General features: G+C 48.6%; 1 protein-coding gene across 1 annotated transcript in view; it reads right to left on the bottom strand.

Annotated features, from left to right (window-relative positions):
• Positions 1-10000, bottom strand: part of crocc2 (ciliary rootlet coiled-coil, rootletin family member 2) — a 74868-nt gene that overhangs the window by 4570 nt on the left and 60298 nt on the right. Inside the window, exons 24-33 of the mRNA XM_076275449.1 lie at positions 9581-9819; positions 8869-9028; positions 8225-8392; positions 4677-5061; positions 4195-4349; positions 3796-3916; positions 3384-3547; positions 2538-2788; positions 1788-1977; positions 251-400 (exon numbers count right to left, since the gene is read on the bottom strand). Of these exons, the coding sequence (XP_076131564.1) occupies positions 251-400; positions 1788-1977; positions 2538-2788; positions 3384-3547; positions 3796-3916; positions 4195-4349; positions 4677-5061; positions 8225-8392; positions 8869-9028; positions 9581-9819 (1983 nt within the window). The remainder of the gene's footprint in view (positions 1-250; positions 401-1787; positions 1978-2537; positions 2789-3383; positions 3548-3795; positions 3917-4194; positions 4350-4676; positions 5062-8224; positions 8393-8868; positions 9029-9580; positions 9820-10000) is intronic.

Below are 10000 nucleotides of genomic sequence, written 5' to 3'. Positions count from 1 at the left end.
TCATTAGTCTTCGTTAGTGCAACAAAAAAAACCAGAATAAACAACAATAATGACCAATAAAACAACATTCAACAACAAACATTCAACACAATGAGCTGTTCATTTCTACTCTGTAAACAGAACACGAACACGAACGCAACTATCGAGAAATGGCTGCACAATGCATAAACCGAGCGTGTGGACATCTGCTACCGCGCGGTAGATGTGGTGCTCATGTGGTCGATGACGCACGCGGGTGCCCTCCCCTCACCTCCTGCAGTGCCCGCGCCTGCTTGTCCAGTTCTGCTGCACGCAGCTCACTGTCCTCCTGGGCTCTCTGGAGGTTCTGGGCACGCTCCGTCAGCGCGTGGTTCTGCTTCTTGCTCTCGGACAACGCCTCACGCATCTTATCCAGCCTCTCCTGAGGAACCACAGAAGAAGCACAGCGCAGGTTAGAACATGTCTTAGAACGCATGCTAGAAAACGGGCTAAAACACAGGCAACTGTACGCAGGATTGTAGAACAGATATCTGTGGCTTGGGAAAGTGCTTTTGTGCTCAAACCAAGTGGGTTCAGATCAGGGTCCTGAGTTCAGATCTTCAGTACCAAGAGGTGATACAGATCAGATGTTATTCCTATGTTGACATGAAACATGAATTTCTCTTTTTTCCTCCACTCACTCCCTAACTCTTCTTTCTTTCTCTCTTCCCTCTCTCTCTCTCTCTTCTTCCCTCCCTTCTGGTTGCTCCGCTCCTTGGGGGCCTTGTGGTCAGAAGCTGCAGGATTCCACTGGCCCAGGCCGGCGGGGTCCTGTGCTGTGTCAGCGAGAGATTTACACGGAGCAGCGCTCCGTTTGTGTTTGCACAGCATCTTTAAAAAGTGTGGCGGTGAGCCACCGTGGCCCTAAAGCTCTCTTCCCCAAAAGTTGCTAGCGAGAGCTAACACCTCATCCATTCCCACTCCAACACCAACAGCATAGATAATTTCTCGAAATCCCAAACTCGAAACATTATGGAACCGATGCATAAATCACTGTAAAAAACCAGGCAGTAAATGAGCGCAGATTATTTATTTGATTTGGAGAGTCGCAATTAAGCGTCCCTCGAGCGCAAGGGCTGGTCAGGGAGGGGTGTTTCAGGGGGGCTGAAAGCGGGGCCAGGGATGGGAGAAGCCGCCCCGCACCATAACTCAGGCTGAGAGGTTTTGATAGCAACGCTTGCGGGCATCATGCTACATAAACAGCCGACCGCATACGGCACACGGGGGAGCGTGGGGGAACGCTCGAGGCGTGCACAACGCTATTTCCAGAAACTCATAAATATCCGACTCCGACCAAGACACCACTGGCCCGGGCACAGACTGCTGGGAAACAGAGCAGCGCGTGCCATATGACCAACGACTCGACTTGGCTGTCGTAAAAGGGGGCACATCCAGGCCAAGGCGGTGCCACGGTCCTGTTTAGGATTATTGTGGTGGGGTTGGCACCACCAGTGAGCAATCATCTAATGCCACATTTGTGCATCAGAAAAGCAGTCTAAGCAAGTTGTATCAAGTGTCATATCCGTTATCTAATTTGGTAGTAAAAATACACCTAATGATAAAAAAAGTGGGTAGTCAGTAAATTCATTGGGCCGGTTTCATGGATTAATGAATCATGGATTAGACTTAAATTCATGGATCATGGATTAGACTTAAATCATAGTTTGTCTCTATAGATAACCAGTGAAGTCCTCCTCTAGTCCAGGGCTTAATATCAATCTGGCCCAGAGGGTCTGTGCTGAGCGGTACCGTAGGTGTGTGCAGTGTACCTGCAGCATGCGGCGGTCGTGCTCGCTGGCGGTCAGCGCCCTCTGCAGCTGGGCGGCCTGCTCTTGGGCGGCTCCGGCGCTGACGCTGCTCTCGCTCAGCTGGACCGACGCGCTCTGCAGCCTCTCCCGCAACTGGGAGTCCTGCTGCTCCGCCCGACCCAGACACGCCCCCAGACGCTCCACCTCCAGCCTGAGGAGGGGGACGGGGGGGACGTGGCACCGGAGGGAGAGAGGACGGGGCAGAGATGGAGGAGACAGAGAGAAGCACGGGGGGGGGGGCCAGAGAAAGGGATGGAGAGAGATAAGACCAAAAGCAGTTTAAATGACAAATTACCTTGTGATATTTGAAACATTAGTGCAGGTCTTTCATGTCCTTACATGTCGTCAACCAGTCTCACTATTATGGAATTCCTCCTAAATATGAGTAGCGAAACTATAGCCCATCATATTGTACTACACAGGAAGAGTTCGGTTCCAAAACGCATGGAATTAATGAAATGTTATTTAAAGTCATGTTATTTACAGTAATTGTGTATTTCAGGTAATATCAATAAAATTGCAGTTGTGTTGTTTTGAATGAGTAACGATAAATCAATCAACAACAATGACCCAATATCAGTTCAGTGTAAATTACTTGGAGAACAACATTTTAAAAAATTATTTATGAAAATTCATTAAAATGGAGGATATAGCGTTTTGGAATCAAACTCTTCACGTTAGGGACGTTAGATTGTTTGACCCCTGGAGTACCTGAGCAGGGCGCCCCTCTCCTCGCTCTCCCCCAGCTCCCTGCGCAGGCTGGCCAGACGCTCCTGCAGGCTGGCCACCTCGGCCTCCAGCTCGGCCACGCGCACGCCTCCCCTCTGCACCTCGCCCTCCAGGGAGCGCTGGGACACCTCCAGCCGGCCGGCCCGCGCCTCCGCCTGCTCGCACGCCTCCTTCAGCCGCCGCCGCTCCACCTCCCCGCGGGACTCGGACGCCTCGCTGCGCTCCAGCTTCTCCTGTGGGGAGAGGTCGTTTTTTTATTTATTTATTTATTTTTATTGGATTACAGTGTAATGTACAATTTACACATATAGAGATATAAAAAGGCAAAGTAGATTACAATGTACAGATATAAAGATAGAAAGGAGAGGTCGTTTTGGAGTAGTAGTGAGAACAGGCGCGCTCAACTTCAAATCTCACAACAATTTCGGGTGCGAGTTAAAAGGTGACCACTTATATTCTCTTAACTTATTAATTAATGCCATGTCCACAGACGCGTTTTGGCCTAAGCCATCGTCAGTGTGTGTTCTGAGAGGTCGTTTTGACCAGTGGTCAGGTGAGCTGTCCAGGAAACTCTCCTGCGGTCCATGTCTCTCATGGTCTTAACCTGTTTCTGCATCTTCCCTCAACAGTATCACAAGCTTAACCAATCACCTTCTATTACCCAGAGTTCCACACTCTCTCTACATCACCTGTGGAGTCTCACCTGTCTTGTACGTCTCTCACCTGACATCTCTGGGTTTCAGATGTCTCCGATGCAGCCTTTCTATAGTCTCTATATGCGTGCTGTCTTACCTGACCTGTGTCTCACCTGTGGAGTCCTTTCCTCACCTGTAGCCTCTGGGCCTCGGCCTCCGCTGCCTGCAGGCTGCTCCTCAGCGTAGTCACTTCCTCTCCCAGACTCCTCCTCTCTCTCTCCCCACGCCGGCTCACCTCCTCCTGGAGAGCCAGGGATGTCTGCACCCCCTCCAGCCTCTCAGTCACCTCGCGCCTCCCTGAGGTCAATTACACAGTAAGAAATGGCAATGGCCACACACTGATGCACAGATACGCACACATCCCACAGTGTGTGATATTTGTTCAGGTCATTGCTGGGTAGGCATGTGCAATCTCCCCATGAGAGTGTGTGTGTGTGTGTGTATGTGTGTGTGTGTGTGTATGAGTAAGTGTCTATGTTTGTGTGACTGTGTGTGTGTGTGTGTGACTGTGGGTGTGTGTGTGTGTGTGCGTGCTAGAAACTCACCCTGCTCTGCATCTCTCAGGTTTTTGTGGAGCTGCTGTAGTCTGCCATTGGCTTTGTCCTGAGCTGCTTGGAGCTCACTCACCTGACGAGTCAAACTCAGCACCTGTGTATAGGCCTCATCCTGTGACACACGCACACATACACAGCAACGCAGACACATAAAATAATATTAATTTACTAAGAACACATTACATGATAACTATATAAACTATATATATAACTATAACTATATAAAAAAGGACAATTAATCAAATTGGTGAAAATGGGCACTGGTCAGGATCTCATTTTCCTCAAGGCAGTAACAAAACCATTTGTGTACTTGGTCTCCCTCTTCCTGGTGTCTGAGGAGTGAGTGAGTGAGTGTTAAGTGTGTGACGTGTGTGAGTGGGGGGATCTCACCCTGTCTCTCTGCGTGTCCCTGAGCTCCCGCTGGAAGCTGTGCAGGGCCGTGTGCAGAGTGTCCAGGTCCAGTTCCTCGTCCCCCCCACGGCCAGGGGACAGAGAGCGGCCCGGAGAGCCGCTGGGTGTCAGTCCCTCCGGCCCGCCCTCACCGTCTGTGGCAGGGTGACAAATGAAGAAGACCCAGCAGGGTTGAAACGTTGCTTTTGTACATTAAATATGGGAGTTTAAGCAGCGTTGCGGACATTATATATTTTTTTCACTGGGGTGACAAATGACACATTGTAAACTGATACACACATATAAAACCTCTCTCTCTCTCAAGCAACACATCCCCTGAAGAATGCATGCTGACAAGAGACAACACATAATTTCCACACTAACATCTAAATTACAATGAATAATCTTTTATTTATTTTTTCTTTTAACGTTTTTTGTCAAAAATTTGTTCATGAGTATACAAGATGCCATCAACCCCTAACCTTTCACAGGAGAGCGATTTCTCCAAGGAGAGGGGCTCCGCCCTCTGGCCCCCCGTGAGGGTGACCGCCCGGAGCGCCCGATCCCCAACGTCCTCCTCAGGGCCGACTCCAGGCCGGCCAGCCTGTGCTCCAGCCCACGGCGGGCGACTTCCCCCTGGGCCAGTTGCTCTTCCAGGCCCCTGGCCTGCCCCTCGGCCAGGCTGGCCCGCAGGCCCTGCTCCCGGGCTTGGGCCTGGGCCTCCCGCAGGGCCTCCTCCAGACGGGCCGTCTCCTCGCGCTGCTGCCGCTGGCTCTCCTGGAGGGCGGCGTCGCGCTGGTGCTGCGCTTCCCTGGCGGCCGCCTCCGCCTCCTCCTGCTCGGCCACTCGCCGCTGCAGCACTGAGGACTGCAGAACCAGGCAAAGAGGGTGGGCGTTAATAGCAATGCATGGAGGATATCCACAGGCTACATGATTGTGGATTAGGGGAGCTTTGTGGTAAGTTAAAGAGCCCCCTCTCTGGGAATTGGAGATTCAGGCCAGGTGTGCTGCACACCACCAAAGAGAATCTGTGACCTTAAAGTTATCCTTCATCCAATTCAATTCAATTCAAAAAACTTTATTTATCCCCGAGAGGCAAGTTTCCCTATGCAGGCATAGTGACATATAAGACATAACACAACATATAAGACAGGACACAAGAAAGAACAGGACAGACAAAGAAAGAACAGGATAGACAGGAGTGTTAGTCCCAGGAGATGGAGGAGGAGGGGGCTGGGAGCATATATCCACCAGTGCATCAATTCTTCTCTCCATATTACCAACACTGAACCACACCGGCAGAACAACACTAACACTAACTTCAGTTACTGATACACACATGGGGGTGAGATCAGTATGCTGCCACTGCTCTCATCGCCATGGTGAAGCAGTTCTCTCATGTTTGGAATGGAAACATGCTCAACTCCATGTAGCAGTGGTTGAATGAGAACTGAGTATTACTCCACCAAGTGAATCACGCACTGGGCCACACTTCCCAGAACTATGTTTAAATTATTATCCGCGCATCATGATCGTAACAACACATTTATTGCTCTCTGTGATTCATCTGGCCATGTTCTCAACTTACAATAGAGGTCATGGTTGGGGGGGGGGGGGGGGTGCTAGCTGGGTCCGACGCCATGGTGGGCACTCTCCAATAAGCATATGTGATGATATCTCACAAAACATTAACCTTAATAATCACGTATAAAACCAAAACAGTGTTCAGAATTGTTGTTGCAGGTAAGATGAAAGCGAAAGGGGCAGCATATAAATGTCTTATCCAGATGTTTGAAATTTACCAACAGTTAGTAGCATTGCCAGCTCTTAAAGGCCAAGCCTGATATCCAGCAAAGTGCTAACATGTAACATGCCCCGAAATAGAACTGAATTGTGTTCAGATGGGACTTAACAAGCTGAAGCCCAACAAGCACGAAAGGCCGTCTCATACAGATATGCACGGAGAGAGAGAGGGGGGGAGCGGCAGATAGAGAGAGAGAGAGTGAGAGAGAGAGAGAGAGAGAGAGAGGAAGAGATCTGCTGCGGGAGGTTTGCCCCTGTCACTGTTGCCCTTGTCATGCTTTGGGGTTTTTGAAGGGTTTTGGCCGTGGGAAAACAGTCTTTGTGGAAAGCACAAACCCACTTGCACACACACACACACACACACACACACACACACACACACGCGCACACACACACACACACACACGCACACACACACACACACACACACACACACATACACACACACACTCACTCACTCACTCACTCCAGCTAAACTGTTCAGGGAGGAAAGTGTTGGGTGTGGAGAGGAAAGGCAGTCTTGCTACAGGCACAGATGACCTTGCTGACACTGATTCAGATACTGCATGCGGTTGCCTTGATAACAAGCACACTCGACCACAGCAATATATACACACCCACGCACAAACATATACATTATATACTTGTCATTGTTGTATTTGATAAAGCATTGACCAGAACTGAATAAGTACTTTTTTATCGCAGTGGTGGGAGAGAAATATGAGCTAGATGATCTGTTTTGTTGTTGTAATAACATTTGATGTTTCCAGGCGGACAAACTGCACAGATGAACTGGAACAGGAACACACCCTAGCATTACAAACATCATGTTAATTGGCTTAATCTCCACACAATTAACATTGTTGCAGAACTTTAACCTTGAATCAGTCGAACATCGACTCTGAACTTTTGAAACTGAGTTGAATTGATGACCACAGACACTGATAACAGTTGCCTACACCCTGAAGAGTCCCGGTTCTTTAATGAAGAAGCCATGCTTTAATTATAATCTTTCCTCAAGGGAGGGAGAGTATGCAAAGTTGAGGACGGTGATTACAGGTCACAGAGACTCCAGTCCAAAACATTTACATTAGAGTTTTTCTCAGTCGACTTGGTGCAGTTCTCGAATCATTATTAACAATTGCACAAAAGTAAGTGCAATTCCCGAAAGCAATTCCCGAAAACTATTTGTGCAAACTGCATTGCACAGTGGATTACCTGCAAAAGTAAAATATTACTGGAATGCCAATCAACATGTCAGTGCCATCATAATGAAAAGTTCCTGTGTCACTGTTAGTAACCATGTTGTAAATATAACAATTTGCTTCAGTTTTTTTGTCTGGTTTACATACATTTCAACAGTAAAATGTTATGCATTACTGTATGTGGGTGATAGATACTGTATGTGGGTGTAGAAGACGGGATTCATATTTACTATATACTTTTACAGTACTGTTTGCGCTGTGTTGTAGCCAGAGCATGTAATTCACTGTTATACAGGGAAGATTGGACTGTTTTACAGTACAGCAGCTCTTTCCAAAAAATATACTTGACAGATTACATATGACAAGTGGTCGACACTTTTGTATATAATGACTCAAGCAATGAAGTAATGTGTAAATGTTTTGGAGGGAAGGACTATTAAACTGAGAACCTGTATAATGTATTTTGACCAACATGACATTAGCAATTGATCGTTTTAATTTTAATTCTGATCTGAGAAATGCACTAAAGCTACTGGGAGATTCAAATTCTGATTCAAACACCTTCTGAGTGGAAGAATGATAAACTGGGAATGCTGTCAATGTCTGTCTGTCTGTCTGTCACAGCTGTGTGTGTGAAAGTGCTGTGCTATCACTGACAGTTGACTGTTTCAGGACTTTGGTTTGTACAGGAGTTGACCAGACTCCAGTCCAAGAAGTCCGTCAGAACTGGTGATCTAAGAGCTGTGCTGCCAAACTCTCTAGGTGCGGTTACAAGCTGTGTGCTCTGTTTGGAGGTTGTGCAACCACATCCTGATCATCTGCTCTGATCTGACTCATGATCCGTGATCCATTCCATCATAAAAAAAAAATGCTCCGTTCAACTCTAATTGCTCCATGAGTCCATTTACATCAAGCAATTATCAAAAAATAAAATTTTCGCACTTCTTTTCACCACAATGTACCACATGGAGTGAGGACACCATTTCCAAGTTGCTGGTGCTGTAATGGTGAACTCTTCGCACCTCCTTGATGGCAGCCTCTCGGCCGGCCTCGCTCTCCAGAAGCCTCTGTCGGAGGCTGAAGGCCTCCCTGCGAGCCTCCTCCTCACGCTGCTCCTCCTGGGCCACGCGCGCCTGCAGCTCCCCCAGCTCCTGGCTCCGACTCGACACCTCCCCCTCCAGGCTCTTCACCTGACGAGGCCACACAGACACTTAACACATCCGCAGTCCCACAAGTCAAGATCTGGCTCTTAACACTGGCTAATACGGAGGTGCTAACATCTGCAAACATCTGCAGACAGACACACCAAAGACCAGACCCCAGAGGCCATATTGAAATATTTCTAAATATGTCACTTCCAATTAGTGGTGAATTCCATCTGGTTGGTAGGTTTTCCAAATTTTACATTGTGATGTGTGAATCTTTTTTGACACATTAAATCATGAAGCTTTCTTCTGCTCCATGCAATGTAACATCTCCTTAGCATGTTCAACAAAGTGCCTGATAACAGTAAGAAACACAGGAACACTGATAGAACAACGCTATAGCTATGACATGCAATACTGCTGTATCTCCCAATGGTTCGATCTCCTTCTCCAGTGACCAGGCGACGTGCGGTAGCTCTACTCGTCCCCGAGGGACCTGGCAGCCCTGCAGCCGTGCTCACCTGTCTGCGCAGCTCCTGCAGCTCCCGGCGCGCCTGCAGGCGGGAGCGCTCCAGCTCGCGCAGCGTGGCCCTTAGCTTGCTCGCCTCCTGCTGGTGGGAGGACTTACACTCCTCCAGCACGGACAGCCTCTGCTCCTTCTCCTCCAGCGACCGCTTCAGACTAAAACACAGCAACACAAGGTGTCTACATGAGGAGCATAAGAACTGACCACAGACTGGTCACTAGCCATGGAGCATAGAACTGACCACAGACTAGTCACTAGCCATGGAGAATAGAACTGACCACAGACTAGTCACTAGCCATGGAAAAGAATAACAAGGTGAAAGGAAAACATCTAATACTAGGATTGAAATGTTATTCATCAGTTAAATGTTGGTCAGCTAACTCATTTGGTTATCATACCATGACATACTGTATATGATATTTGCTATATAATATGGTGGCGTTGGTAGCAGATATCACCATGGCTGTGATTACCTGCAGCATTACCTCAGTCTCCGGCCTCGTGCCTACAGTCCAATCAGAGCCATGGCTATACTGTAGCTGCTACCAACGCCACTCTCGCTTGTGCCATATTGTTTAATTGCAAGATGTCTGTACTGTCAAACTTATGAGGGTAGAGCAAGAGGCTCTGCCTTTCTGAATGTGTCAGGAGGATGTGCAGGATGCTGAAATCTCCATGCTGGACCGCAGTGGCCAATGATGCCCAACCTGTTGTTGTCGTTCTCGGCCCTCTTCACCGCGGCACGCAGCTCCTGGTTGGAGGTGTGGACGGCCTCCTTCTCGCGGCCGGCGTCGCCCAGCGCCCTTCGGAGCTCCAGCGCCTCGTGCCGCTGGGCGTCCCTCTCACTGGCGCATTCCCGCAGCTGCCGATGGGCCTCGATCAGATCCCTTCGCCCCGCGTCACGGGACTCCTCCGCCTCCTGCAGAGAGCGCCTCAACCCAGACAACTGAGGAAGAGAGAGAGAGAAAGAGATAGACAGATAGATAGAAAGAAATAAAGTGAGAGAGAGACAGATAGAGAGAGAAAGAAACTATTATACACTGTGTACATTTCTTTTAGAATAATTTAACTTTGCATACAGGTGCATTTGTGCATACGTCACACATAAATCACACAGAGAGAGAGAG

The sequence above is a fragment of the Alosa pseudoharengus genome, unplaced genomic scaffold (genome assembly GCF_046254945.1).
Source record: "Alosa pseudoharengus isolate Yale_2024_CS ecotype anadromous, Long Island Sound unplaced genomic scaffold, YU_APseudo_1.1 YU_APseudo_1.1_scf_11, whole genome shotgun sequence".
NCBI classification, from domain to species: Eukaryota; Metazoa; Chordata; class Actinopteri; order Clupeiformes; family Clupeidae; genus Alosa; species Alosa pseudoharengus.
Note: the sequence above shows the minus strand (reverse complement) of the source record. Positions and strands in the feature narration are given on the sequence as shown.